The sequence below is a fragment of the Synchiropus splendidus genome, chromosome 3 (genome assembly GCF_027744825.2).
Source record: "Synchiropus splendidus isolate RoL2022-P1 chromosome 3, RoL_Sspl_1.0, whole genome shotgun sequence".
Lineage (NCBI taxonomy): Eukaryota > Metazoa > Chordata > Actinopteri > Syngnathiformes > Callionymidae > Synchiropus > Synchiropus splendidus.
Window position 1 is genome coordinate 34146840 of NC_071336.1, and position 26284 is coordinate 34173123.

At 47.6% G+C, this 26284-nt stretch overlaps 3 protein-coding genes across 5 annotated transcripts in view; 2 read left to right on the forward strand and 1 right to left on the reverse strand.

Moving 5' to 3' along the window:
• Window positions 1-617: 617 nt before the first annotated feature.
• prpf4bb (pre-mRNA processing factor 4Bb) lies at window positions 618-10630 on the reverse strand. 3 transcript variants are annotated; one of them, XM_053861042.1, is made up of 16 exons: window positions 10520-10630; window positions 9582-9660; window positions 7421-8541; window positions 7021-7182; window positions 6339-6500; window positions 6149-6230; window positions 5539-5740; window positions 4504-4577; window positions 4340-4430; window positions 3840-3987; window positions 3635-3772; window positions 3408-3561; window positions 3220-3334; window positions 2981-3132; window positions 1995-2081; window positions 618-1928 (listed from the first exon to the last, which is right to left on the reverse strand). In XM_053861042.1, the coding sequence occupies exons 1-16, from the start codon at window positions 10576-10578 to the stop codon at window positions 1725-1727; spliced, it is 3030 nt and encodes a 1009-aa protein (XP_053717017.1). In that variant the 5' UTR covers window positions 10579-10630; the 3' UTR covers window positions 618-1724. The 3 variants fall into 3 exon arrangements, with proteins under 3 accessions (XP_053717017.1, XP_053717016.1, XP_053717018.1); XM_053861041.1 differs by having other exon boundaries at window positions 6339-6515; XM_053861043.1 differs by having other exon boundaries at window positions 620-1928; window positions 6339-6497.
• A 538-nt stretch (window positions 10631-11168) lies between these two features.
• Window positions 11169-23090, forward strand: topbp1 (DNA topoisomerase II binding protein 1). Its single transcript, XM_053860579.1, has 28 exons — window positions 11169-11692; window positions 11767-11901; window positions 12844-12987; window positions 13065-13246; window positions 13400-13593; window positions 13667-13843; window positions 13908-14074; window positions 14249-14412; window positions 14484-14731; window positions 15194-15519; window positions 15594-15766; window positions 15863-16074; window positions 16141-16457; window positions 16555-16740; window positions 16819-16934; window positions 17717-17840; window positions 18661-18819; window positions 19131-19212; window positions 19600-19789; window positions 19914-20140; window positions 20233-20378; window positions 20895-20979; window positions 21244-21407; window positions 21712-21840; window positions 21900-21989; window positions 22112-22273; window positions 22704-22864; window positions 22941-23090. Exons 1-27 carry the CDS (start codon window positions 11606-11608, stop codon window positions 22830-22832), a joined length of 4515 nt encoding a protein of 1504 aa, XP_053716554.1. The 5' UTR covers window positions 11169-11605; the 3' UTR covers window positions 22833-22864; window positions 22941-23090.
• A 905-nt stretch (window positions 23091-23995) lies between these two features.
• Window positions 23996-26284, forward strand: part of tmem108 (transmembrane protein 108) — a 41205-nt gene continuing 38916 nt past the window's right edge. Inside the window, exons 1-2 of the mRNA XM_053860580.1 lie at window positions 23996-24069; window positions 24286-24736. Coding sequence (XP_053716555.1) covers window positions 24061-24069; window positions 24286-24736 — 460 coding nt within the window. The 5' untranslated portion in view covers window positions 23996-24060. The remainder of the gene's footprint in view (window positions 24070-24285; window positions 24737-26284) is intronic.

Here is a 26284-nt window from a genome sequence, read left to right on the forward strand (position 1 = left end):
CATTTATTATTATTTTTCCATTGAACTCTTTATTTATGATGACGGTCACAAAAATAATAATGATGATAATAATAATAATGAAAAACACTGATGTCCCTCAAGCTTGTTTTCCCATTTACAATTTCCTTATTTTCCTTCTATTTTCTTTCTCTACTCGGCTACGAACCATCGTCCTGAGCTCAGGTCTCGCTTCTGCGGCCCGTGGGAGGAAACCTGAGCACCGTCACCTGACTCTGTGGTGGAAACTGTGAAAGCAAATGTCGCCATCTAGTGGTCGGGATTAGCAACAGCAACTGCCGATTTTTTTAGAAAAAAAAAGTCCTCTTTTAAATACTTTTTTCGATTAAAAAAACTGGTCCATGAGTTGAAGTGCATCAAGAATATGTGGTTCAGTTTCCTAAGGAGCCGAATGATCGGGGCCAAAGACAGAAGAAGACGAGTCTGAAACGAGACTTCATTGATGTATGAGCGGAAACAGTGGAAGGTGTTGGTAGAATGATATGCTTAAATCAGGTGCAGAGTCAGTGAGTTGTTATTTTGTACACTCTTTATTGAAAGATTCTCCACATAAGTCACAGATGCTGGAAGATCTCGACGTGAGACATAGGGATGTGCATATGATGAAGGGTTGTTCTTGTGTCTTTTGTTACTTTTGAGGGACAAGAAATCCTGCAACAATGAACATCACTCTAGAAAATAGTCGGACATGTAACTAAGAGAAGGAAGAAAAGTGGAGAGAAAAAGTGAAGGTCAAGTTTTGCTGTGACCTTGTGAGGCTCGCATCTCTGCCTCCTCTGAAGTGGATCCTTGGACACTGTAATCCTGACGAAACCAAAGACTCGTGAACTCCTCTGGAAAGGTCTCTGCTGACCTGTTTGTTGTGACGCACAGGTCCCAGTCGCCTGCCACACCAGGCTCCAGAGGTGCACATGTCAGTGTCAGAGCCCACTGCTGAGTCACAGCAAGCGATGAGGTTTCATGAAACAGTGTCCTGATTTTCAGAGGCCACCAGGTGGTGCTGTCTGCTGAAAAACGTTTGGTCTTGAACAAGTCATTCAATGAAACCTCACATAATTTCTAACCCAAGAGCGCCATCCAGTGGCCTCGCTGTTTCATCCACCCTGCAATACTGCTTCCTGATTCATCGTCGCGACTCTTGGCTGAAACTTGTGTATGAACCTCCTCATCATTCCTGGTCCAACACTCTCAGGCTCCTCCTCGACTTCACCTCCAGCTCCCTCTGACTCGCTCAGGTCTGATCGAGTCATGTCACCTGACCACAGCCTGAGCATCTCCAGGGGAGAAAAAACACGCACTACCTGAAGTCATCTCTGGACAGTGGGAGGAAAGCAAAGTGTGGACCGGACTGGTGTCACGCGACCCTCCCGAAGCGCCTGCAGCAGGTTTTTCCAACTATTTTTTATTGAAATCACAGGAGAGTCATTTTAGCACTGAAATGAAAAACAAAACTAAAGGATCCCCACGAGAGTATGTACAACGGGAGGCGTCCGCTGATGTTGGCTGGAGGCACTTGAGTCCTTCAGAGCCTGGAGGGTGGGGGCGGGATCATAAAAGCAAATCATGTCCAGCAACAGAAAGTCATTGATCTGAGGAGGAGAAGCTGCGAGCGGTTGGAAGGGCGGCAGTTAGCGATGATACAAAACCAAGGGCTTTAAGAATGGCGACCTCTGGATGAGCTATTTACAGTGAAACATAGTTTGGGCTCAGATCTTCTCCTGGATGAAGGGGTGCTGCAGAGCCTGGTTGATGCTGATGCGCTTGGCCGGGTCCAGCATCAAGGTGCCGTCCAGCAGGTCCTTCAGCTGCATCACCTTCTTCCTCTGGTCCTCGGGCAGCCGCTGGCCCCCGATCATGTCGGCCAGCAGGTCTTTGGTGGGGTTCATGGTGCTCATCACCGTCACCTTCTCCTGCTCAAACACAAGGCCAGAGTCAGTGGGGTCGCCGCTCGGGCCGCTGGCCGCCATGACACCTACCCTCTCCGTCACTTTGTCCACCTCGATGTAGAGGAAGTTGAGGTTCTGGTCGAAGTGCTGGTCTTTGAACAGGCCTTTCCGGATCATCTGGAGGGAGAGAGAGAGGACTTCTGAGTCAGAGTGGCGCCCCCTCGTGTGGGCCACAAAACACTTGCACGATCAAAACCTGAGCGCTGACATCAGCATTTTTTTAAAAATCTGCCAGAGACCCACATAATCTGTGGTGTGGCCCGATGACCTCAGCCTACAGACACACCAGGTACCTGTCCCAGTACCGACGGAGGAGCTTGGCCTCCAGGCCAGAGATCCCACCTGATATCACGTGATGAAACATCGACGGCAGCGGATAACAACACAGAGCTGAAGGTGGGGACAGGCCTAAAGGAAATGTAACTAAAGACAGAACCAAGTTCACGTCCTGGACCCCTGAAGGACCAGCCAGGTGAGGACGGCTGCAGATGACTCCCCTCCCTCCCTTGGCTGCATCCTCGGCGGCTCATGTCTGCATGTTTCCACAAAGACAAAATGGAGCAGTACCACCAGAAACCATGGGGGGCAGTGTTGCTGTTACTAACCCAATACACAGCTCTAATGAAACATAACAATGGTGGAAACTCTCCGTCCTCCGGTGGCCATATGTTTAACATCCTCACCAACCACCACCTCCTACAACGCTGCCTCGGTTTCCTCTTTTGTTCAAGAGCTACATGATCAATGCATCTTCCACAGTCGCCATGTTGGTTTTGGAGTTTGTTGTTGTCATGAACGTTTGACTCTGGGCTGCTCCCCCTGGTGGATATGTGGGTGAACAGCACAGTAAAGATCACATGGAAGCATGTGACGAGTGGCGGGAACACAGAAACAGACGGGTAGAATTTCGGACGGAGCATGAACGGGTGCTTTAAACTGACAGATTCAAAGATGACAGGTCCTCACTGTGACCCCAAACCAAAGGTGTGTTTTCTCAGCTTGTCACGAGTCGTCACCTTGTTGGGCATCTTGCCCTTCAGGTCCATGGCCAGCTTGATCATGTGATTGTTGGAGGATCCGGGGAAGAGGATCTTGCCGGTGTACAGCTCATAGAGCGTGCAGCCCACGGACCACATGTCGATGCCGTAGTCGTATGGTTTTCCAATGACTGGGAAGAAAGAGAGGCTCAGGCTGATGCAGACCTCCAGAGGGGAGACCTCCAGAGGGAGGACCTCCGGGTCACGACATCACTCACTGATCTCGGGAGCTCGGTAGAACCTGCTGACCAGGTATGGAGTGATGTCGTTGTCTGCGACGTGCGATGCCGACCCGAAGTCGCACAGCTTCAGAATGGTCTTTGACTCGTTCACCTGCCGAGGAAACGCAGCCATGAAACCTGAGCGACAGCTCCCCGAGCGCGGACGGACAGAGGGACGGACGTACCAGGATGTTGTCCGGCTTGATGTCGGCGTGCAGGATGTTGCACCTCTTGAGCAGCTTCAGAGCCAGGAACAGCTGCTGGCTGTATGAGCGCACAGCCTTGATGTGGAGACCCACGTCCTTGCCGTACTTCTTCAGCACCTCTCGCAGGTTCATGCTGTGAAGGACATGAGGGGCTCAGTGAGACAGCGGAGGGGGAGGGAGGCAACAGGAAGTGGAACTCCGCCTACCTCAGCGGCTCGAACACCAGACACAGATGCTGCTTGTGGTAGAAGTGTCGGAAGAGTCTCAGGCAGTGGAACTTGTCGTCGGGGTCGGCGTCGTTCAGCTTCTTCAGGAACTCCAGCTCCTTCAAGCCCGTCTTCTGCCTGCAGCCCAGGAAGACGTGAGCGACCGAGCCAGCCGCCCGCGACACGATGCAGCGGCGCCACTCACATGAGCTCGTTGTTTCGGATGATCTTCACCGCCACCTCCTGGCCGGCTCGGGCCGTGTCTCTGGCTCGGATCACGTTGCTGAAGACTCCCTGGCCGGTGTAACCGTACACGTCGTAGCGCTTGTCCAGCGTCTCGCCAATGTTCACCCCTGAACCAGAGACGTCATGAGGCTCTCGCGGATCGTGACACTCAGATTAATGCAGCGCTTCTCAATTATTGGCTGTTGCGCCCCCCCCAGGAAGAAGTCAACATTTCACGCACCCCCAACTCTCCACCGCCTCTGTACATGGTATCATTTATCTATAAAATGATCATAAATACACCTCTGCATAACATTGTATCCCTGTTTACATTAAAGAAAAAGTATGATAGATCAACTTCCATTAATGTCATGGAGAAGACAGACTTGAGGTGGAAGACAGTTATGAGGGAGACGTGTGTGTGTGTGTGTGAGCTTCTCTGCTGACATGAAGAGGGTTTGGAAGTTTGACTGGACTCACGGTAGTAGCCTTCAGCATCCGTCCAGTTGTCCCTGAGGTTGGGATTCTCCTTGAAGTCCTTCCCATAGCCGGCCGCTCTCATCCTGGCACTCTGCAGAACAGACCCCCCTCCCGCAGTGAGTTTCAGCACCAGCATGAATGAAACGAGAGGAAGCGGCACTCACGTCAAAGTCAGCGGCGAACATGTCGTCCGACTCGGTGAACATGTCCGGGGCCGACGGCTTCTTGGGGTTGGAACCTGAAAGCAGAGGACGGGGGTGAGCTCCCGGAGATCCAGCACGGCGCAAAGCAGAACTGGTGCATGTGTCTGATTCACATACTGTGCAGAGACCCAAAACAAGCTGCAGGTGACTGCAGGAGACACGCAGGCTTTTGGAAAACAAGCCAGCAACTGAATGAACACATGACAGAGAGACAGACAATTACGACCCCTGCATCAAACAGCGCTCCACAACGTTGTCAATTTAGGATCCAAATCCCTGGAGCCACGGCTGTCACCAGATGGTACCACCGTCCCTCAGAGCCAAGACTTCCTCCGCATCTTCTCACCCCAAACTTTCCTCAGACACACGGGACGAACGACTGGGGTTCCACTCCAGTCACTGTGCACTTGTAATGTAGTCATTAGCACAGACGTGTAAACCAAGCAATGACGACTGAGTGATGATGCCTGTCACCCCGAACATGAGGTATAATGTGTACCTGAGTTATGCAGAGATAAAGTGGACCGGGCTGCAGATGGGCTAAATCCACACCCACGGTGACTTCAGGTCCGTTCATATTGGACCAGTGCTACCAAGGGTCATTTTCCAGACCTGGCCGTCGAACTGATGTGGCACATTTGGACTCAAACTTTTCTTTGATGTCAGGAGGTGGTGCACCTCGGTACAAAGCTGCAGCTGTCCACAGAAGAAATGAACCGAAACGCTGATTCAGCGCTGAGGATCGACTGCTCTCGGCCACATCAATAAAAATATCAGTTCTTTCTGCAGGTGGACGTGAAGTTCAGCATTTGTTGTGTCACTTGATGATGATGAGCAGGAGGAGGAGGAAGACTTGTCTACTCCTCAGCAGAGGTCAAAGTGCAGGGCGACAGAAGAATTTAGAGTGAATCGCTCACAGGCTTAACACGTCAAGATGACTGGTTCATTCAGTTGGCCTGGCAAGCCAACGCAGGAGTTCAGGCCGAGCGTCTTTACCGTCTTTCTCCTGGGCGATCAGGTTGTGCTTGGCCTTGATGTTGTCCTCGAAGGTGTCCAGGTTCTCACGCTCGTACTCCTTCACGTCGGCGGCCACTCTCTCCAGGATGTCGTCGGGGGAGGGCGAGCGGCTGCGGGTGCTGCTCTGAGGGCTGCTGGGCTCCGACACCATGTTGGAGTCCTCGTTCCCCACCTTGTATTTCTGGAACACAGAGAGAAGACGATGCTGTTGTGAGCAACTCCACCTTGCTGGTCCTGCATTAAAGAACACCTAAGCTAAGAGCATACCGAGACCAAGTGCATGACCAAGACCAAACTCAATGAAGAAGCATGAAGTGTCCTTACTCCTATAGGCAGACACACTGATTTCTTATTGCATTTTTCAAAACAAACCAAGAACTGAAATGGCACCATTCCAACACATGTTCCACATTCAGTTTGGTCTCCATCTTGCCCCTCCAGTCGGTTGGTCTCAACTACAACACTATCTCTTATAGACGAAGAAGGAGCTCAGATGTGGACCAGCAGCACAGAGGTCACTCATTACCCTGCCTGACTCCATTGTTATAACTGCTTTCACACACACATCAGACATCCAGACTGGACTGACCTGTACGATAGCCATACGCTGCTGTCGCCTCTGTTCAATGAGAGCTTCCTCGTCCACCTCTTCTCCATCAAAGTCATCCAGACTGCAAAGAAAGTACTTTTTTCAGAGGCTTATTCACGAGGGGCAAATTGTGGATTGACCATGAGCAACTGTTGTGACAAACCAGAACAGATTTTCGGGGCCGACTTACACGTCATCTTCAGACGACTCCTGGTCCACTTTCATGCCCTCCGATAGACTGCCCTTGAACTTGTCTTCATCCCTGCTGCGTCGCCGTCTCCTCTCGCGGTCTCGAGACGTGGACCGCCTGTACTGCCGGAGTCGACCGTACCGGTCTCGCTCTCCAGACCTGCTGATCATGAAAGAACTGGTTGGATATTAAAATGGCTTTTCACACTGCGGTTCCACGTGAACACACACCAGCACACTAACACCTTATTATCTTGATCGGCAGATCTTTTCAGAAAAATGCGACCCTGGTCATTATGGACGTTTCTGATTCTGATTTGCTCATCTGACTCGAGTCGTACTGAACAGATGACAGAAATGATCAAGCAACAATGAGCCCAACGTGGTCTTTTGAAACTGTCTTCTGTGGAATAATTCATTTCATATTGATTCATCTCAAATCATATCGCTGGTCGGTGAAGTGGAACAGGTTGTACTTTGACTAATTTTGCAGGATTTCCTGGACACAAAGGCAACAAAAGTGTGATCTCTTTGGCACAAGAGCTGCACATTGTGGTCAGATTTGGCTTCACGTGTGCTACCTGTAGGAGGCCCAGCATTTCTAGTGGATTTCAACTCGGTTTTATGAGCAGTATAAAAAAGATGTGCAAACTTGGATCCAAAGTCCAAGTATAATAACTCACCGGCGTCTTATTGGTGACCGACTTCGTCTGCGCGGAGAAGAGCGCGACCGCCGTCGTGGTGATGGCGACCTACGCCTCAGTGGTGAGCGGCTCACTCTGCGGCGCAGCGAAGACCTCGGGCTGGAGTCCCTCGACCGTCCCAGGTCGGGTCGTGGTCGTTTTCTGCACACCAACAAACAGAAATCAATCTCGACGCTTTCATCACACAGGTCACAGAGACAGGGTTTGCATCTGTTTTCCAGGCAACACAAATCCATCATCCAGACTTTGACTGTTCTTTGGAGAATGTCTAGTCAAATGGATTTCAAACTCAATGACTTCCCGTATCTGTGGCTGGCTTCAAGAGAGGAAGGTTTTGCATACGTACAAAGCATCCACGGTTCTGTACAATCTCCCTCACCTTAGTGGTGAATCCTGTCTGTCAGCGTCCCTCCTCCGGCCATCCGTAGAACGGCTACGAATCCTCCTCGGGGAGGCTCTGGCCCGGGATGGAGAGTGGCTCGGTTTGGATGTCCTGTCCGTGGCGCTCGCTGATGGCTGGTGGGCATCTCTGTGGCGGGGGGAAGGACTGCGTTTCCTAGCTGGACTGGGGGCTCCTCGTCTGTGTGGAGAGCGGTTCTCCTTCCCAGAGGAGGCGTCTTTAGAGGGCGACTTGGCTGGCCGTCTATCGCGGTCATCCTCTGTGCGACCAGCCCGCTCGCGCGCCGGCGATCTGGACCTTCGACTGGCCCTTTCTTGCGCTGGTCTCTCATCTCGAGGTGGTGGGGAACGTTTATCAGTGCGACTGTGTTTCTGATCGGCCCTCCAATTGGAAGGAGAGACAGACTTCCTGCTCCTGTCTTTGGACCGATCAGTGCTCTCAGACTGTTTTCTGTCCCTTGACCTGCTCCTGCCCCGGGCACGCTCTTTAACGGCAGAGTCCTTGGAGCTTTTGGTCACTTTGTCCGGCTTTTGCTCCTTTGATGGTTTCTCCGCAGACTTGCTGCGACTGCGGCGCTTGGAGGTGATTTTGCTCGCCTCCGTAGACTCCCTCCTGGTCTTACCAGTCCGTCCTGCTCGCGGAGACGTGGTTTTGCCAAAACTGCTCCTCTGACGTTGCTCTCCATTTCGCACCCTCACGTCTCCATCCTCCTCTGACCCAGAATTGTAACCCTGAAGAATTAAACCCATCCCAGACTGAACCTTTCCCTCCATCAGCTGACTGTCCAGCTCTGCTTTGATCATGGCCCTCTGCTTCTCCAAGTCCTCCAGTAATGCCCTGTCGTCCAGGCTGGGGTTTCCTGACGAGGGAGAGGACTCCACTTTTCTCTGGCCGGCGACTTCGGAAGGGGGCGTGCCTTCTTTGCGTTTGTGTTTCCTATGTTTGTGGCGATGCTTTCGCTTGCGCTCCTTGTCTTCGTCGGAAGCATGCTTGTGTTTTTTGTGCTTGTTTCGGTGCTTGTGTTTTTTCCTCTTGTGTTTCCCGCCACTGCTGTGACGTTTGGACGCTGCATCGGGTTTTGCGCTGGTTTCTGCTTCATCCTGTAAAGAAAAAAATGTCAGGGTAAAATGTTTACCTTTACTACAATAACAAAAACTTAGGCTGCCAATGTGTCAAACACAAACTATCGTGAATAACACGCATGTTTTCGGATGGCCACCTGGGTTTCAGTGTCCGTCCCTCCTGTAGTATGAGTCACTCAGATCAGGAAGAAGAGCAACAATGAGGCGAACAAAGATAAATGCAGGACAGTATTTTGAATGGAAAGTTTAATTTTAAAGTCATGCCAGGTGGTTCTTTCAAGGCTCAAGTTGTTGGCAGTTACTGTGGGTGTGAACTACGGAGTATGCCGAGTCTAGCGTGGAGGATTTACATGGATGAAACCGCCATTGTTGCCGAACGGTCCCACTCTTGACTTTGCAGACACAGTTTGACACTGAACTATCATGATTCGATCATTTTCTCGACTGGCAGCTCCCCAGAGATCATGATCAACTCATCCTACTGTGAATTCATGTTCAAGCAAAAAGCAATAAAACTGTACTGAAGCGCGATAACAGGGTATTTGACCTTTCCATCTCCACCTCAGCTTTTGCTTTCATCCTAGGATTTTAGAAAACATTTATATTTGATATTGTGAGGTTCGAACGACACTGTCCATTTCCTAATTATCATGCGTAAAAAAGCAAAAGCCTGAATTTTCATATTCAGGTTGCAGCCACCTCACTTTTAAGTCTTGAGTGAGTTCTCCATCTTCGTAAACGAATGTTTTAAAGTGTGATTCATTTTCAATTATTCACAAGTTATCCATGTCTGTTGTGTGATTAAACACAATTAAAAACTTTAATCTATTGACAGTCCAACTTATAAATTATGGGATATCACTCAGAAACCTAAACATAATCTATCATTTATAATGCAGCCAACATAACAAATAAACCAGAAGAAAATTAAAATGTACAGCCACTATATTTATTTTGTGTCAGATGTGCTCACAGTTAGGATACGTTTAAAATTTGAGATGAGAACCAAGACATCATACCACTGTTGGTATTTAGGTCCTGATGTTGTCCATCCCTACCTCTTCCTCCTCTTCCTCCTCCGACAGGTCTCCGCTGTCTTCATTCCCACTCCTATCCTGGCTTTCCAGATCTTGTTTCCTGTTGGAGAAGGAGAGTTTTGTTCAGCAAGCCAGTCTGCCTCACATCACAGAAACATTCATCAAGGGACAACACTAGCAGGTTAATGCGAGACAAATGAACCAAAAGTACCAAAATACTGTACGTAATATAGTGTATAAAATCCGATGTAAATACATTTGGATATTTTATTGGGATGTTTTATTACTGTTGTATTAATTGAGTGTTTGTCCTTTCACACGTTTAAATGTTAGGATGGTTCGGGACAGAAAATAACAGTTTAAGGTCTGTTGCCGTCCATATAGATCCAAACAGCAACCAAAGTCCCAGTCACCGTACTACTGGACAAAAAGAACCTTGTGAGAGAGCGGGCTTCACACAATACAGAAATAAACAACGAACACCTAGTCGTATCAACACAATACCGATTCAGCAATGCAGTGTAACTTGTTTGACATACTGGAGTTTTACCAAGACTCAGAAGAGCAGCTTCAGAACACATTTTATCTTACTTAAAAACAAACTTCTGTACTGACGGTAGCTGCTAGCGGGAACCATCCACAAAGACAAACGTGCTGGTTTCCGTAAATAAAAGCAGCATATTGATTCTACACTCTACACTATAAATGGCATTTACCGTACTAGAAACGAACAGCGAAAAGAGTCACAAGTGACTGTGATAACGGTGCTTTCGGATCAACTTGACTCGGTGAGTAGCATTAGCATGTTAGCTTCAGAACGTCAGTGAGTCGTCGGAGATTAATTATTGAAGCCAGCGTCCAGAACTATCGCTCTCGGTCGGAGTAGAGTGTGAAACGTTTTGCAGAAACGGTCGGTGCAAACACATCGTGGAAATGTAGCGCAGCGTTGATTGACTTACACGTGTTCTTTGCCATTATTCATTCTTCTGGACGTGATGTCCATCTCAACGTCAGCCATTTTCCTCAGTTGGGGAGGCCCTTTTCTTCTTCGGGTGTTTTCAGCGTGCAGGTGAACAAATGCGCAAAGTAACTTCTGCCCCCTGTTGGTAAGACGGAGTATTATTTTCGAGCAGAGTTCATCGACAACTGCACCGACTTTGTTTTAGACCATTTACTCAACCAGAACTTTCCGTGTGTTATATCATGTCAAGTTGCTTTCGGACATAGTTTCATAATATTTTCTGATCCATTTCTACTGTACCTTTCATTTGTCACCTTCAACTATTTACCGTTATGTGAGTTCTTCGCCCCAAGAAAAATAAAGTCATTAAAAATTATTTATCATGCATGTCCATAAGACATTTTCATTTCCTGCAGTAAAATTGGAATTATCAATTTCACATGTACATTTGTTTTGTTTGTCACGATGTTTGCTTCATAGGTTGGTTCTCAGTTAGAATTCCGATTATACGAAATATATTAATAAATATATTAATACGAAATAAATATATAGATATATTAGTAAAAAAAAATGCCAGAGTTTTAGAGAAAATTTGGATATTTGTCGGATGGTTGGTGATGTTGCTCAGTCGGTGTACTTAGAGCGTAACACCGGATGTGACGTCTTTGGCGGGAATCACAACATCAACAGCTATTGACGTCTATTTTGATACGTTGTGTAATTTGCAGGTTAAATACTCCCTTTCTGGTATTTTAAAAGAATATTTAACCGGCTATTTTCTCAAGTTTTTTTTTTTCAATTGACATATGCGCGCTTCAGCTTGTACCAGGAACCGGCTAAATTTTCACGACGTTATGTAAGATTAGCTCAGATGGCAGTCATTTAAAATGATTTAAATGTTCATAGCTCGGTGTTTGTATTCGGGTTTAGTCCATTTTCATTCTATGTAAACTTGAATACATCAGTGGCACCGACACTGGTAAGCAAAAATGGTGTTAGCAAGCTGTTGCTAACACTGTGAAAGCCGCTTGGAAGACATATATTCCTGTTTTCGACGTTCAAACGACACGATTTCAGGTCCACCATGTCCAAGGCCGACAGGGAAAGTTTCATCGTCAAGTTTGTGGAGAATGGAGGACGTAGAACCGAATACGCTGTCAAGGCGTACGAGGTGGGAAAAACCTGTTTGTTTTTATTCCCAGTTCTCTGTCTTTTGCCAACTTATATGTGTCCTGTGTTGTTCAGGCCATTTTGGAGCTGCAGTCTGACAAGTATGTGAAAAGAATAGAAGAGGAGGATGTCTTCAAAATGGAGCAGAAGGACAAGTCTTTGTTCGTCTTCAGCAGCTTCAACACACCTGCTTTCCTGCACTGCAAAAAGGTGTCTGTTCTATTGTGTTCATCTACATGGTGAATTCCTCATTTATAGTTGACGCTGGAGTGGTGACCATCTGAATCAAGGGTCCCTGTTCCAGAAAGGGCTGGAGTGGCTGCCGTTTTTTCTTTCAACCAATTGAGCACATACAGCTTCACCAACTTGATTGTCAGTCAGCTACTGACTCGTTTCAGCTGTCACCTGATTGGTTAAACTGTGTGAGTGTGATTGGTTGGATCAGGAACCCGCACCCACTGCAGCCCCTCTGTGGATCCTGATCGAAATATTTCTTCTTATCTGAACATTTCCCTTCAGGTTTGAATAATCGAGATCAATGCACACTTAAACTGGTGTTTCAAGTTACTACACATTAGTTTTACTGCACCTCTTTGGATGTGACTCTTTAGTCCGCTTGGCTATTATTGACAAACCTCCAGCACTTCAAGTTCCAAGAGAGAGCTTTTGCCATAAAAAGATAGTCATGTCAAAATTGAACCATTGAAAGTGTTGAAATCACAATGAAATTCTCAATATTTGCTCATTTTTACTAGGCCACTGATCGTGGCCACCACAAGTCCTTCACCTTTCACCTCGTCACACCTTCATGCCCTTATGAACCTCAGCCTCATTGGCTGTCTTCCTCCTCTTTATCTCCAACATTCTTGGTCCAACCTTAACTCTCTGTGTCCAAGATATCTAGATATCTATCCAATGCCACTTTGTCTCCAAACTTCTCCAAATATCCCTGTGATACAGTTTCTGATCCTGTCCTTTCTAATAACTCCCAATAGCACCCGCAGTATCTTGCTATCTGACACTTCTAACTCTGACTTGCAAGCCTCTAAACATACACCATGGAAATGACCACTACTTTTCCTTCACTCTCAAACGTCTATTTTCAACATGTATGATCATATTATGTTACTGACTCAGTTTTCTGCTCGCTAGCTCGGCTGCCGTGTGGTCAGTCCATTGGTGGTGGTGTACTGTTTGCAGCACCAGCATTGTGTCCCAAAGGCCGAAACCCCTGTCTACAACATGGCTATGGCTGGTGTGACTGTTTCCTGCACCAGTCTGGATAAAGTAAAACGGGTCAGTTCAGTGTTTTCCATCATCGTCTTGAGCCATGAAAGAAAATTTTAATGATTTGTGTGTTGTCATCTACACAGACTGAGATCATGGAACTGGTGCAGCTCATGGGTGGACGGATCTATCTCGATCTGAATGTTACAGTCTCCCACCTGATAGCTGGAGAGGTCGGCAGCAAGAAATATCTGGTGGCTGCCAATCTGGGCAAACCCATCCTCCAGCCTTCATGGGTGGTAGCCTGCTGGGAGAAATCGCAGGACAGGTACAGGCTTTCTGTCAATTGAGATAACTCTCTTGTGGCTTTTCATGTGGGCCAAAAAGTGGACATCGATTGACTTTGCTGTGGGATTCAGCATTTGAATCGCTGGGATGATGAAAGAGCTGCTTCTCCTCACCTTGTGGTTTCCTTCTTCAGTCTCTTTAGATACACAGACCTGCCATTGGAGGACTATCTGTGCCCTGTGTTGCTTGGCTGCACGATTTGTGTCACTGGACTTACAAGTTCGGAACGCAAAGAAGTGCAGCGAGTCTGCGAACAGCACGGAGGAAACTACACTGGCCAGCTAAAGCTGAATGAAAGCACGCACCTCATTGTGTCAGAGCCCACAGGCAAGTGCCTCATTGCAAATCGGTGAGATATTGTCACAACTGCATTGCCTTCACTATCTGGTTTTGGATTCAGGTCAGAAGTACGAGTGCGCCCGCAAGTGGAACGTGTACTGTGTGACTCTTCACTGGCTGTTCGACAGCATTGAGAAAGGCTTCTGTCAGGATGAAAGCAGGTACGCGGTGAAGCGGGACGCATCAAAGGGAACAAAACCGCACACCTCCACCCCAACTGGCACCGGCAAGAAGGAAGGTGAGTCTTCTCAGATTGTTGCGACGCCAGCAAATATAGTACTATGGTTTGTTATTTACTCCAGATGGAGCGTCTCTTTTGGGTGTGAGCCACATTTCCATCAACGCCAGCATGACTATAAATGACACTGTCGTCTCCAACGGAACCATCAGCCGCCTGGACACCCCAGACCCAATTGATAATCTGGATCTTTCCGTCTTCCCGCCTGATGATCTCCTCGATGGGTACAAAGTAAGATTTGTGATCGTCTCAGTTTGATCTTTTAAATTTGTAAAAAAAAAAAAAAAAAGATTACAATTCTGATCATTTTTTTAGTCTCTTTGTGGAGCTAGATGTCTTTGTAAGCAACGTACAAGTGTTTATGTAGTCACTCTTCTCATGGACCCTGTACACGCTGTTTTGCAGCTTTATCTTTGTGGTCTGCCTCCAAAAAAACTGGAGAAGCTTCGACGCCTGGTGAATGCTGCCGGTGGTCTGCGTTTTAACCAGCCCAGCAAGGAACTCACACACGTTGTGATGGGGGAACCGGACCAGGATCTGAAGAACTTTATCTCCAAAGAGAGCCGCAGGTCTCTTCAGGATAGCCCTCTGCTGACTTCTGAGCACATGTTCAGGTTTTCTCTCTCCATGTTCTTCCCAGACCACACGTTGTGACGGTTCAGTGGCTGCTGGAAAGTGCAACCAAAGGCACTCTCCTACCTGAGAAAGACTTCCTCCACCCGGATTGTCTCCCTCCATCTCCAGCTGCTGCACCAGCTCCGGTCCATCACCATTCACCTCCTGGTCGAATCTCAGCAGGTCCACCGCCAGCCAGCCCCGACACTCCCTCGCACAAACGAGCTGAGGAGGACCTTCTCTCGCAGTACATGGATGACGACCCCACAGTTAGTGAGTCATGCACGCTGATATTAAACTTGCTTGAGCCTGTGCTGGATGAAACTGATCCCTAGATCCTCCACCAAACTCCAAACTCTGTTTGAACAAAGTGGATACTTGCTTTGCAACATTTCCTTTAACAAGACTGTTCTCCCATTCCAGTGGAGACAGTTATGTATGTACACTGAAGTAACAAACCTGCATAACAGTAAAAACAGTCTCTTTCAACGTGTAAATAACCTGAGACATATTCATTCAGAACAGGCCTCCAATTTTCGGATAGTCAAATAAATGTTTATTGTATCATCATGGTGAACAGGCTCATAAACACAAGCTTTCATGACGAACATCAAAATATTTCTCTTCACCATTCCAAGCGTGCCTTGCACTCTTTCTCCTAGGCGCTTATGAGAACTCTTCCAGCACCATGATGATTCCTTACATATTTTTTTCATTGTTTCTATCATCCTCCAGTTGACGTGGCGCCAGCCCACACTGAAAACAGGAAGTCCAATTCCACACCACCTGGACCACACAACTGGTCCACCAACCAGACCACCAGATTAGAACCAGACTCCACCTTGAATGAAGCCAGTGAAGGAGGCATGTTTGTCGGGAAACGCTTCCTTCTTGTGGGCTTTGGCGCTGAAGCAGAGTCACTTATACATCAGCTGGTGACAGAAAACGGAGGGAAGGTGCTGACGGGTCGCACCAGGGTGGTGGCTGACTATGCTGTGGTTCCGCTGCTGGGCTGTCCAGTGGAATCCACAGTGGATGAGGTGGTCACCGACACATGGCTGGTGAGTTTAGAGAGAGATAATGTTCCTTCATTACTTTAATTTACATTGATTTAATTAAACAAAATGTTTCACAGGCCATGTGCGTGGAGAGCGAATGTGTGCTGCCAATTTCCTCCAACCCTCTGTTCACGCCGGTTCCTGTGATGGAAGGTCGTCTTCCTCTCCAGAGCTGCGTTCTCTCCGTTAGTCAGTTCACGGGTGCAGAGAGAGAGTCGCTGGTGGAGCTTGCGAAAGTCCTCGGTGCCAGGTGTGTGCCCTCCGACATTGTATAAATGAAACGCTGCAGACATGCACTAAACCACATATGACTTTCTAATCTTCTGCCTTGTCTTGTCTCTTGCAGTGTACAGGATTACTTTGTGCGCTCAGCCAATCAGAAGAAGGCCATGCTGGCCAGCACTCATCTTGTGCTGCAAAGTCCAGATGGTACCAAGTACCAAGCAGCAAAGAAGTGGGGGCTCCCCGCCGTCACCATGCACTGGATCCTGGAATCTGCTCGCACTGGCCTAAAGGCTCCTGAGGAACGCCATCTGGTCGACCGACCTCCATCTCCAGGTGGGATGGGATGTGACGCCTAAATGTCTTGCGGGAAATTCGATTCTCATGTTTGTGTTTCTGCAGAGAGGGATGATGAGAGTTTTGTCGGGGCCTCTCAGAGGCTGTCGAGGCATCCCCCAGGTCAAGTGTCTCCTGAGATCCCCCTGCTGGGTCCTCAGGGTGGAAAGGCTGTGACTCCTCTGGATTTAGGGAAATTCCAGAGCAAGGTGTTTCACAAAGTGGTGGACAAGCTGAAATCCAAAGGGGACGACTGCACCCCGAAGCAAAACCAGGAGAGCAGCCGAAAAAACACACTGAAGAATGAACCCTCACTACAGTTGGACACGCCATCTCGATTCCTGAGCAGAGACCAGCTCTTCAGGCCCTCGTTCAACGTGAAGGTCAGAACCATCAGCTCAGTATACCTTTTATATATACCTTGAAACACTTTGAATCACGCATTCTGCGGAATGAACTGGCCAACTTTGTGATTTCAAGGATGCACTTGGAGCTCTGGAGACTCCGGGTGGAAGATCTAAACCTGGAGAGAGACCAGAGACACCTCTGACTGACGTCATCAACCGGAACTTAAAGGTGGCGTTGGCCAACAGCACCCGCACTGGTCACTGCGATCTGGAGTCCGTTTCTGCCAGCCTCTCGTTCTCAAAACCGGTGACGAACGAGGTCAGAGAAAATATCCACAAATAACATGTCTGTGATGCATCCGCACATACACAAACAGATGAAAGATGTCTTTGTTAGGTTGCAGAAAAAGACGCGTCCCCTCTACATGGTGTTGTGATCTGTGTTGCAAAGAAGCTGAGCAAGATGCAGAGCGAGCTGAACGCCATTGCTGCCTCTCTGGGAGCAGACTTCAGGTTGGGTTATGTTTGTTTACTCTTCAAGCACTGTTTGAGAAACCAGGTCTAAAAGGGTTTAGAAGGAGTCACATTTCTGAGCAAATAAAAATACAGCCCAAACTTCGAGAGGACTTTTCTGTGTGCACAGGTCTCTCTCGCTCTCAGTTTATCGGGTTTTATGTCAGTCAGCATCTTCTGCACGGTCGTCTTCTGATCGATATTTGTAAGTTAAAGAGCCACGGTGCTGCAAAGCTGAGTTGAAAGGGTGATAGCAAGCAGGGTTTCCGCCACATATGAACTAGCGTGGCGCACTGAGACGGCTTAAATAAGAGTCGCCATGCCATCAGAAAAATTATCTTTTTTTGAAGGTGAACTCTCACGTGATCAAACAGGAAGGAATATCTCGAAGCAATAGCTGATGTCCATTGCTCAACTCAAGTCACGCTTTCCCACCGGACATATCAAGAGACATACTGCTGCTGATTGAGGATAGATTTACTTCGTTTTTATTGTCACCAATTCCAGTAATGTCAAAACATTCCCCTCTGATTCATTGTTTCACTAACGCGTCTTTGTAGGCTGCATTCCGTTCTGTGTTGGTGGAAACCCTGAACCAAACAGCAGGAAGTAACACTTGAAAACAAAGAGAACCTTTTCCGTTTTGATGGTGTACTTCATTCAAATAAGAACCTCTTCTTTATTGCTCTCAAATGTGCTCTTGTGTTTTTATTCACTCAAGAATTTCAATTTGAATATATTTTCAATCTCTTTTCACTCATTTTTATTCTTTTATGGTACAGATGGTCCTGTGACGACACCGTGACTCACTACATCTATCAGGGTCGTGTGGGAGACAACACGCGAGAATACAGAGGAGTGAAGGAGCGGGGCCTGCATGTGGTCTCACAGCACTGGCTGCAGGCTGTAAGTCGTCTCTTTTCTCCTCATTCTGCGTCATTGTGAAGTGTTCAGACTCAACGCTTAAAAATTAGCACCAGGCAATATGGGAACACACAACATAAATAACAGAAGAAGAAATAACCAAACTGTTTGGAAAAACAAACTGTCAATAAGTGGGGAAAAATATGTATAATCTATATTAGTAATGTCAAAATGAACTGTGAGTTCATCGTCACTGAATCGCAATTTGGGCCTGAAGCAAACGCATTTTTGTCGCAACCACTCCACAGATCTCTGCTGCGTTCATGCAGTCTCTGACTCTGCTATAGTAGAATGTCAGGGCTCTTTCTAAAGGACTGATACAGTAGTGACCCTTGCGTTATAAAGAGTCCATGTTTCAGGCGCAAAGTGTCTTTTTAGTTACAGCAATGAGACTTGTCAAAGTATGGTCTCCATCCTTCTTGAGCACCGCAAGCTTGCAGCCGTCTGAGCACTCATGCAATTCCTTATCACAAAATTAGTTTCTCAAATTTACAATTTTTAAATTTGTCTTAAGGAGCATTCAAGTTCCAGTGTTCCTGTGTATTATTTATTGTTTTTTTTTGTTCATCTAGAGAAAAAAATTGTCCACTGTGGTACCCGGTATGTGGACCATCCAGCTCTTGTTGTAGATTAGAAGTGGTCAGCAGACCTCTTGGACTATGTAACCAAGAGATTATTGAAATAAATGATGTATAATAAATTCCATTGTATTGCGAGGAAGCCAAATAATCCACTGCAACTCTGTGTCTTTGGGGATACTTTGGTAGTTGGTCCATGTTAACATATCTACATTCTTGTATAGTGTGCTGAAGAGCAGAGGCGTGTTCCAGAGACGCTCTATCCTTTCACCTACAACCCAAAGATGAGTCTGAATCTCAGTCAAGTTCCCATCAGCTCACAGAGGTCCCCAACCTACTCACTGACCCGACTGAAAGATCAGAGCCAGGTCTCAGAGAACAAGGTAGGTTGGCATGGTTTTGTCTGCAGTGCCGAGACGTCTTCTTTCTCTTTTTATCTGACACAGATATGAAGTAGCAACTGAACACTACTGTTCACTGGAACAATCTGTCCCACATCCTTCTCAAAAACGTCCATCAGCTCTTTCAATGTATTTCATTGCAACCGATACTGATTCACCCATCTTCCACTCTGAATGAATAATGAGGCAAGAGAGCTGCTGCACAGATTTTAAATGTCTCAGCCTTTGATTAAAATATAGTTGGATATCATGACTTCATACTTAATTCTCCTTGTCACTCATCCACCCCGCAGCCCATCAACGAAGACGAAGACTCCACAACATCGAGACGCGTCAGTGACGGAAGCGTGGATCAAGACGAAGCAGAGAAGAGTGGTGAGCAGTATTGTGTGCTTAATTTCACCTTCTATTTATTAAAGCCATGCACATATATAACCCTGGTTCTGTCTTGTGCTGGGCTTCCCTTGGCGGCTGGTAACTCCAGCCAATGAACCAACACCCTCAGTCTGACGTATCTCAACATACAAGTGTTCAGTGTCTGTGATGGGTTTATTTACACAGAGCTTCCCAAGAAATAGGATGAAGCTGCACTGAAAGGAACACTGAAACCACAATATAAAAAAAATAGATTAGCATCTAATAACCATTTTAAGCCAACCATAAGCCATTTTCTTTTGGAAAAAAACAGTGTCTGAGGTGTGTACAGAACGATGACTCAGTGGACATCAGTCTGACGGAACGTGCCATCTTGTTTGCTGCCAGATATTTCTGAAACAGTAGAAATGAGAGAGAACCTGCAGCGTCAGCTCCAGGAGATCATGTCAGCCACCAAGCTCACGGCAGGGAGGCGGTCTTCAATGCGACTGACCCGAAGCGGCTCGGGAAGCGCAGAGTCAGGCTCGAACATGCCTGGTGGACGAGGTGGAAGCAGGCGAACTCTCGAAGCTTTGAGGTGAGGAAGAAACCTAAGGCGTAGTTTAAGCTTCAAAACTGTAAATGGATGTTTGTATCGATATCATGAGGAGGCAACATCTGTATGCTGCTTTCACAATTCTGTTCTCTAATCATTGGCCCAGGGTCTCGAGGGACGCCACCCTGGACATGAACTCAGAACTTTTGCATAGTGAGCAGATCGTCTGGGACGACCCCACCGCCAGGGAGGAGAGAACCAAGCTGGTGGACAACCTGGGGTGGCCAGGGGTTCCGTCACAGAGCTTGGAGCAACTCCCCGCCCCACCTCCTCTTTCAGAGACTGGACCCCCCTGCGCTGACTCCATGACGGACTCGGAGCTTGTAGAGATGGGTGTGTAAATGTGAAACCCAATTCCAGTTGTCAGACAGACACATAGAAGACACAGTTCACTTTGCTAAAAGCATCTTCTTCCGTGTCCGCAGCGGCGTGCGATGTTGTCGAGCAACATATGCAAAAGCCCAGTGGGTCGTTGCCACCAGCAGGAAGGCCCAAAGATTACATCCTCACCCCTGAAGCTCCCAGCATCGCCTTCCCACTCGCCAAACCTCCCGTCGCTCAGGAGCCTGAGGTAGCACTTCCGCCTGTGATGATATTCTGACACTCATGTTACGGAGCAGAGTTGAGATGAGATATTACTGAAGCAGCTAACTCGCAGATGAGCTCTCCTGGCATTAAAAATGATATATTTGGAATTACCTAGTCTCCAGAGCGCCTGAACACGTCATCGCTCGCCAGCTTCTCTTTGCTATGGAAGTGTGTTGAAATGATTGTCTGTGAGATGACTGGAACGTTGAGACTAATGACTGGACAGCGTCCAGGCCCTTCTTGTGTTTTGCGCCACGTCTTCCGTGTCCAAAATCATGTTGAGCTTGTATATGAGACTTGGACCCTCCAGTTCCAAATTCCAGGATAATAAATGAGTGTTGTACATCAGATGTTTTTGGTTTCAACAGTCAAAGTGATGATTCAAAACGGTACAGGAGTGTTACTGACGGTGAGACAGTAGCTGGAGTGTCTTCTCTCACCCAAGCTTGTGTCCGTCTCTGGAGGTTTTAAGTCCTGTTCATTTTTGCTTTTGTCTCAGGAGAAGAAGTCGGCACCGAGATTTCAGCTGTCGTCACTGAGCCCTCAGGAGCGCATCGACTACAGCCACCTCATCGAGGAGCTGGGTGAGTCTTTCAGGATTCTCAGCGTGTCTCCGGAGTGGCAAGAACCCGAAACATCACTCGGCTGATGTCAGAGGAGTCGCTCCCTGATGAAAGAAGAATCCTCGTTAGGGTTCATTATTTTACTGCACTCTGGAGTCAGAGTCTGCTGCCGTAATAAGTGGGTGTGCGGGTCTCTCCTCCGTGAGATACAGAGCTCGACGGTTTCTCTCTGATCCTGCACTGGCTTTACAGCGGCTGTCTGAATTTGTCTCCGTTGGCCTGTAGGTGGCGTGGTCCTGGACAAGCAGTCCTTCGACTCCAGCTGCTCCCACATCATCGTGGGCACACCACTGCGCAATGAGAAGTACCTGGCTGCCATGGCAGCTGGAAAGTGGATCCTGCACCGCTCCTACCTGGAAGCCTGTCGCTCCGTGGGCAGCTTCATCCAGGTCAGAGGTTTTCTGTGACTTCTACACATAAAGCTCCGGCTGCTTTATTGCTCTTCTGCAAAGCTTAGTGCTGAATGAATCAACACAGAAGAGTCGTGATTTTACAGTTGAAAAATTCAGTACATTTCAAGCAAACATCATGACATGTTCCAGTTACTTACAACTATGATGTCATCTATTACTTTTCTCTTGCGTGGCTCTTAGAAGAGTGTTTACTGATGTGTAAAAGAGAAAGTTGAGGGGAGTGACTCTTGTCTTGTCAAGATTTGATCGATGTTGTTCAACTGTTTTGTTTCATCTTTAGGAGGAAGACTATGAGTGGGGCAGCAGCTCCATTCTGGACGCTCTGCCCAGCATCCGCACCCAGCAGAAGAGGCTGGCTCTGGCCGCCATGCGCTGGAGGAGAGCCTTGATGGGTCGCAGTGGACCAGAGGTGCGCATCAGCCCTTAGCACTGCGACTGTCTGCCTCTGAACTCCAGTTGTGTTCTCAGGGCGCGTTCAGTGGCTGGACCGTGATGCTCAACATCGACCAGAGCCGAGAGTCTGGTTTCAGGAGGCTGCTGCAGTCCGGTGGTGCAAAGGTTTGCCTCCTTTTCTTCGCTCGTGGGCTCCCCCTACGGTTGTGGAGTGGGACTGCTCCACAGGAATACGAAGAAGAAGAGGGCAGTTGCATAGTAACAGTATTAATGTTCTCGATCTACAGGTGCTGCCCAGTCCGTCCCCGTCGCTGTACAGAGAGGCCACTCATCTGTTCGCCGACTTCAGTCGACTCAAGCCTGGGGACTTCAGAGTGGAAGTGTCAGAAGCATCTGCACATGGAGTCATCTGTTTGAAACCAGAGTACATTGCTGACTACCTCATGCAGGTGAGACGACGAGCAGAGTGTTTCCTCCATTGTTCACTGCATATCTGTCTACTCGCTGAGGCTCTTCAAATCTGACAGGAACCTAGTGCTAGGGTGTCGGACTGACTGTAATTCTGCGACAGAGAGTCTCGGTCTGTCGCTGTGAACAGCTGCTCGGACACCTAGACACAGTCAGTAGCTCTTTCAACTACAAAATTTAGGGAGAAATAAACATGGTTGCTGCATGGAGCCTCAGACACACAACCTCAAACTCTTACTTAATTAACAACATTATCTCGACTGATCAAACCGAGTCACGTAAGTGATCGTCTTTTTGGCTCCCTGATCGTTTGTTTTCTGCTCATTTCAATACAATATACTTTTGCCCATTTGTTTTTTAACTAGAGTTTGATTTTATTTCCTGCTGTGGTGTCATGTCTGCCTCCCTCAGGAGCCCACGCCGCCAGTCGAGCAATACTTCTTGACCGTGTCCTCGTCCGACGACGCCCCCAACACACCGTCACGCAAACGGAAAGCAACAGACGAAACGTCCAGTCTGAAGAAGTCTCGTCTGGACTGAAGCGTTTGTCATTGTTGTCATCAGAAGTGAATGTAAATAACCTTTTTAAAATATCAAACCATTCAATAAACAAGGCGCTCATGTTCGTGGCTGCTCTTATTTTGCCAGGGACAGCTGCAGGAGTAGAAAAAGGTCGAGTCACAGTAGCCGGGTTTCTCCACCAGAGGGCAGTCAAGCATCAGAGAGTCACAGCGCGTTGGCAGGTTGAAGTGAACTTCTACAAATCTCCTGACAGGTTTTACACACCTGCTCGTAAACACCAGGTTGATTATAGATTAGTGTCTCACGAGGCTCGTTGCAAAGTCAGGAACTGAAAAAGATGCTGTTTCTTCTTTCACTCCATTCCCAGTCTTCTGAAATGTATTTAATTCCAGTCTAAATTTCTCTAATCCTTTCAGCCCTTCCATTCTGTCTCTATCCATTCAAGAGGTTTTATTTTCTTCATTTTGTCTAGTCTCATTGGGTTCATGACTTCACGAGTTTCTTTCCGGTTTCCTTTTCATCTCTCTGCATATGTTTGTTTTTTCATGTATTTCCTCAGTGATGCTCACTTTACAAGCATTAGATTGATGATGAGTAGCTCTATCTTCTCAGAGATGAAGTTCCCTATGTAACCTTTGGAGAAGACATCCCAGGTTCCACACAGTTTAGGCTTCGTAGACTGCCTTTATTCTTCCTGCAATGGGGGAATTTGTGGTTGTTAGAGCAGCATACAGACATTAAAAACAAAGACAAAGCAGCATAACAAAAAATTGAAACGGCATCATGCCTCACTTTCCCACTGGTGCTGCCGAAGCTCAGATGAGTCTGACTTGAGGTCCGTCCTCGTGGTGTTGGTCATAGCTCTGCCTTTGGTCGTCCTCTCCATCTCCTCCTCCTCCACACAGTCCAGTTCATTCCTGTGACAGCCATCTTCACCAACACTCCTCTCTGTAGAGGCAGTTGACCGCAAAGTGCTAGAACATCTGCTCACACTGAAGGAGCTCCTTGCCACCCTGGACAAGCTGAGTCCACAGTTTCACTCTCCTGCCCCTGGATGAAGGTGAGGGAGAAGCATTTAGGTCACCACAAAGGACCTGGGCTCTCCTGGAACGCACCCTCAAGCTGGACCGTGCTCCATCATGCTGCTCTGAAGGTGCCCTCTTTCCCTAGCCACAACTTCACCACAATGAGTCGTGGTTGAACCAAGAAGATCAAGGCTACAAGCAGCAGAAATGAGGAACGTGAGATGAACTCGGTCAGTGAGACTCTGAAGGCAGCTCTGGGGATTTTTCTTGTGGGATGTTGAAGCCACTTTCAGTTGGAGATGTTTGTTGCTGTGTCTGGCTGAGGAATGTCTCGTTCGTGCTCAGTTTCAATAGCTGCCCCTGCACCCGTGGATGTCCACTTGATGCAGTGTCTCACCTGGAACAAGCGCGCGGAAGCTTCGCCATTCAGATGATGTCATTTGCAGGTGAAACCACAAGGTGTCGCTGAGATTCGCGCTCCGGAACTTGGCTGGCTCCATCAACAGGTGCCCCCCTCCCTCCCTCCTGTCATCAGTCTGGACCACAGAGGAACCTGCAGCGCTCCCTCATTGAAATTCCGGGTCCGTCCACTCGGTCGGTGGGTGGTACCGGCGTCATCCCCGCCTCCTCGCAGCCCCAGCCTCCCGCCAGTGTGGATCGCCGTGGACCCAGCCACCGTCAGCCGCTTCACGCGCTCAAATCCACGCCGGGGACCAGAGAGACGGTGGCGGCTGGCGCTGCGACTCTCCCCGCAGCTTGTCCGCCTCTCGAGCTCCTTGCTGCGGCTCGTGATTGTGACAGTCCCCGCTGGAGGCTGGAGACTTGTGGGTGCTGCGAGGCGGGAGCAGGGCGCTTCTCTCCCGGATACCCGGCGTTACAGCGCACCTTGCGTCATTGGTAAGAACTGTGCTCCATGACCGCTCGGATTTCCTGACTGAAGTTTAGACCGACATCTGCATCTTGCTCTGATTCACCCAACCAACTGTCAAATGTTGTTTGAAAATCTTGCTGTTCTCCCTTCGGAAGTTAATTCACAGACAGGATCGGAATTCTTCTGGGTTCTGTATATTATGACAGTCGTTGCTGGCTGTATCAAATCTGCATAAAATGCTACATTTAAGGGTATTTTACTCCATTAAATGAGAACATGGGCCCCCTCACATTTGCTGTCTATCATTTCACAGGAGGGATTAGTGCATAAAAAGTGAAAAATTACCTGATATTTTCATTTCAAACTTACATTTTTATATTATCATTTGTTCTTATTTGTTCCCACTTGTATTACCCTGTCTATTTCCTTATTATGGCAGTCTGAGCGAGGTCTATCGCTAGATGAACATTTTTAATCTCAATTAACCGCGCTCAATTAACCGAGTTAACTCGAGATATTAACAGCAAATTATTCACGCATTTTGTATCTGTTCTAAATGTAACTGGAAGCTGTTCTCAGCCGCAGAGTGGCCAATGATGTTTTCCTCATGCAAACATTTGTTTACTCCAACAACATAACGAATACTGTCAAGAACATTCTTTGGAAAAACCTCAGAGGCTCTGAAGAGGCTCAACAACGTTCTAACAGAAGAGCAGTGCATGCATTATTGCTCAATATGTGGGATTAATTTGTGATTAATCGCAAGGTAACACTGCTTCAGTGCGATGAACTCCGATGAATCTGAGATGATGCCATCATGGTTTTTGGTGTGAGTTATATGAACGTAGCCGTTCTAACCTTTTCTGTTGGTGCCCTGGCTTCGAGCAAACTCACGCTAGTGATCAACCAAAATCCTTGTTTCAAGAAGGCATTTTTTTCTACTTGTCCTGTTGAAAATTTGAAGTCAGTCTGATTTTAGTTTGTTGCAGTCCCAGAATGTTTGACAAAATAATGCTGATTTAAAAATACTTTTAAATGCATTTATTTGTCAAGGTCAAATGTAGTTGAGATTTCTTTGAAAACATTTTTGTCACCACTCTTTTAATGGCTGTTGCTGCTTCCTTTAACTCCTCTGGAGCTCTGTGATGTTTCCTCTTTCACGACACGAACGCTCAAAGCCAAAAATGTTCCGTGAATACACCTGTTTCTGCTGCTGCTAAGTGACTCTGAATGCAGTGCCCTTCAACTGGCACTGGGAAAGTTTGTTGGTGCGATCATATGTGCCTGTTCCGTCAGAACGGTTTCAGGTGGCACGTGTTTTCTCAGCTCCAGTCAGTGGCACCGGTGCCGTGTAACAACGCAGCCTTTGAATGCCAGAGAAATTGTTGCGCCAAACTCTGTTTTGGTCTCTTCAGAGTGATGGAAGATGGTGTTGTTTGGTTGGTTCAAGTGCAAGCGTTCATGTCATGTCCAAAAGGGGGCGACCATCTTGAATACTTCAGGCTGGTTCTTGGCACCCACTCCTAGCCTCTCGATCTGGTATTGGCTTATTGGATTTGCAAAGCCGCCGTTCG

Excerpts from the sequence above, each read along its gene's own strand:
- prpf4bb (XM_053861041.1), bottom strand. The coding sequence starts at position 10,578 with ATGGCTGACGTTGAGATGGACATCACGTCCAGAAGAATGAATAATGGC. Across the intron at positions 9,661-10,519 it reads AATAATGGCAAAGAACACGT|GAAACAAGATCTGGAAAGCC; the intron begins GTAAGTCAATCA and ends CTTCTCCAACAG. Across the intron at positions 4,578-5,538 it reads GATCGCCCAGGAGAAAGACG|GTTCCAACCCCAAGAAGCCG; the intron begins GTAAAGACGCTC and ends CTCTGCTTTCAG.
- topbp1 (XM_053860579.1), top strand. The coding sequence starts at position 11,606 with ATGTCCAAGGCCGACAGGGAAAGTTTCATCGTCAAGTTTGTGGAGAAT. Across the intron at positions 11,693-11,766 it reads ACGCTGTCAAGGCGTACGAG|GCCATTTTGGAGCTGCAGTC; the intron begins GTGGGAAAAACC and ends TGTGTTGTTCAG. Across the intron at positions 16,458-16,554 it reads GGCCCTCGTTCAACGTGAAG|GATGCACTTGGAGCTCTGGA; the intron begins GTCAGAACCATC and ends TGTGATTTCAAG.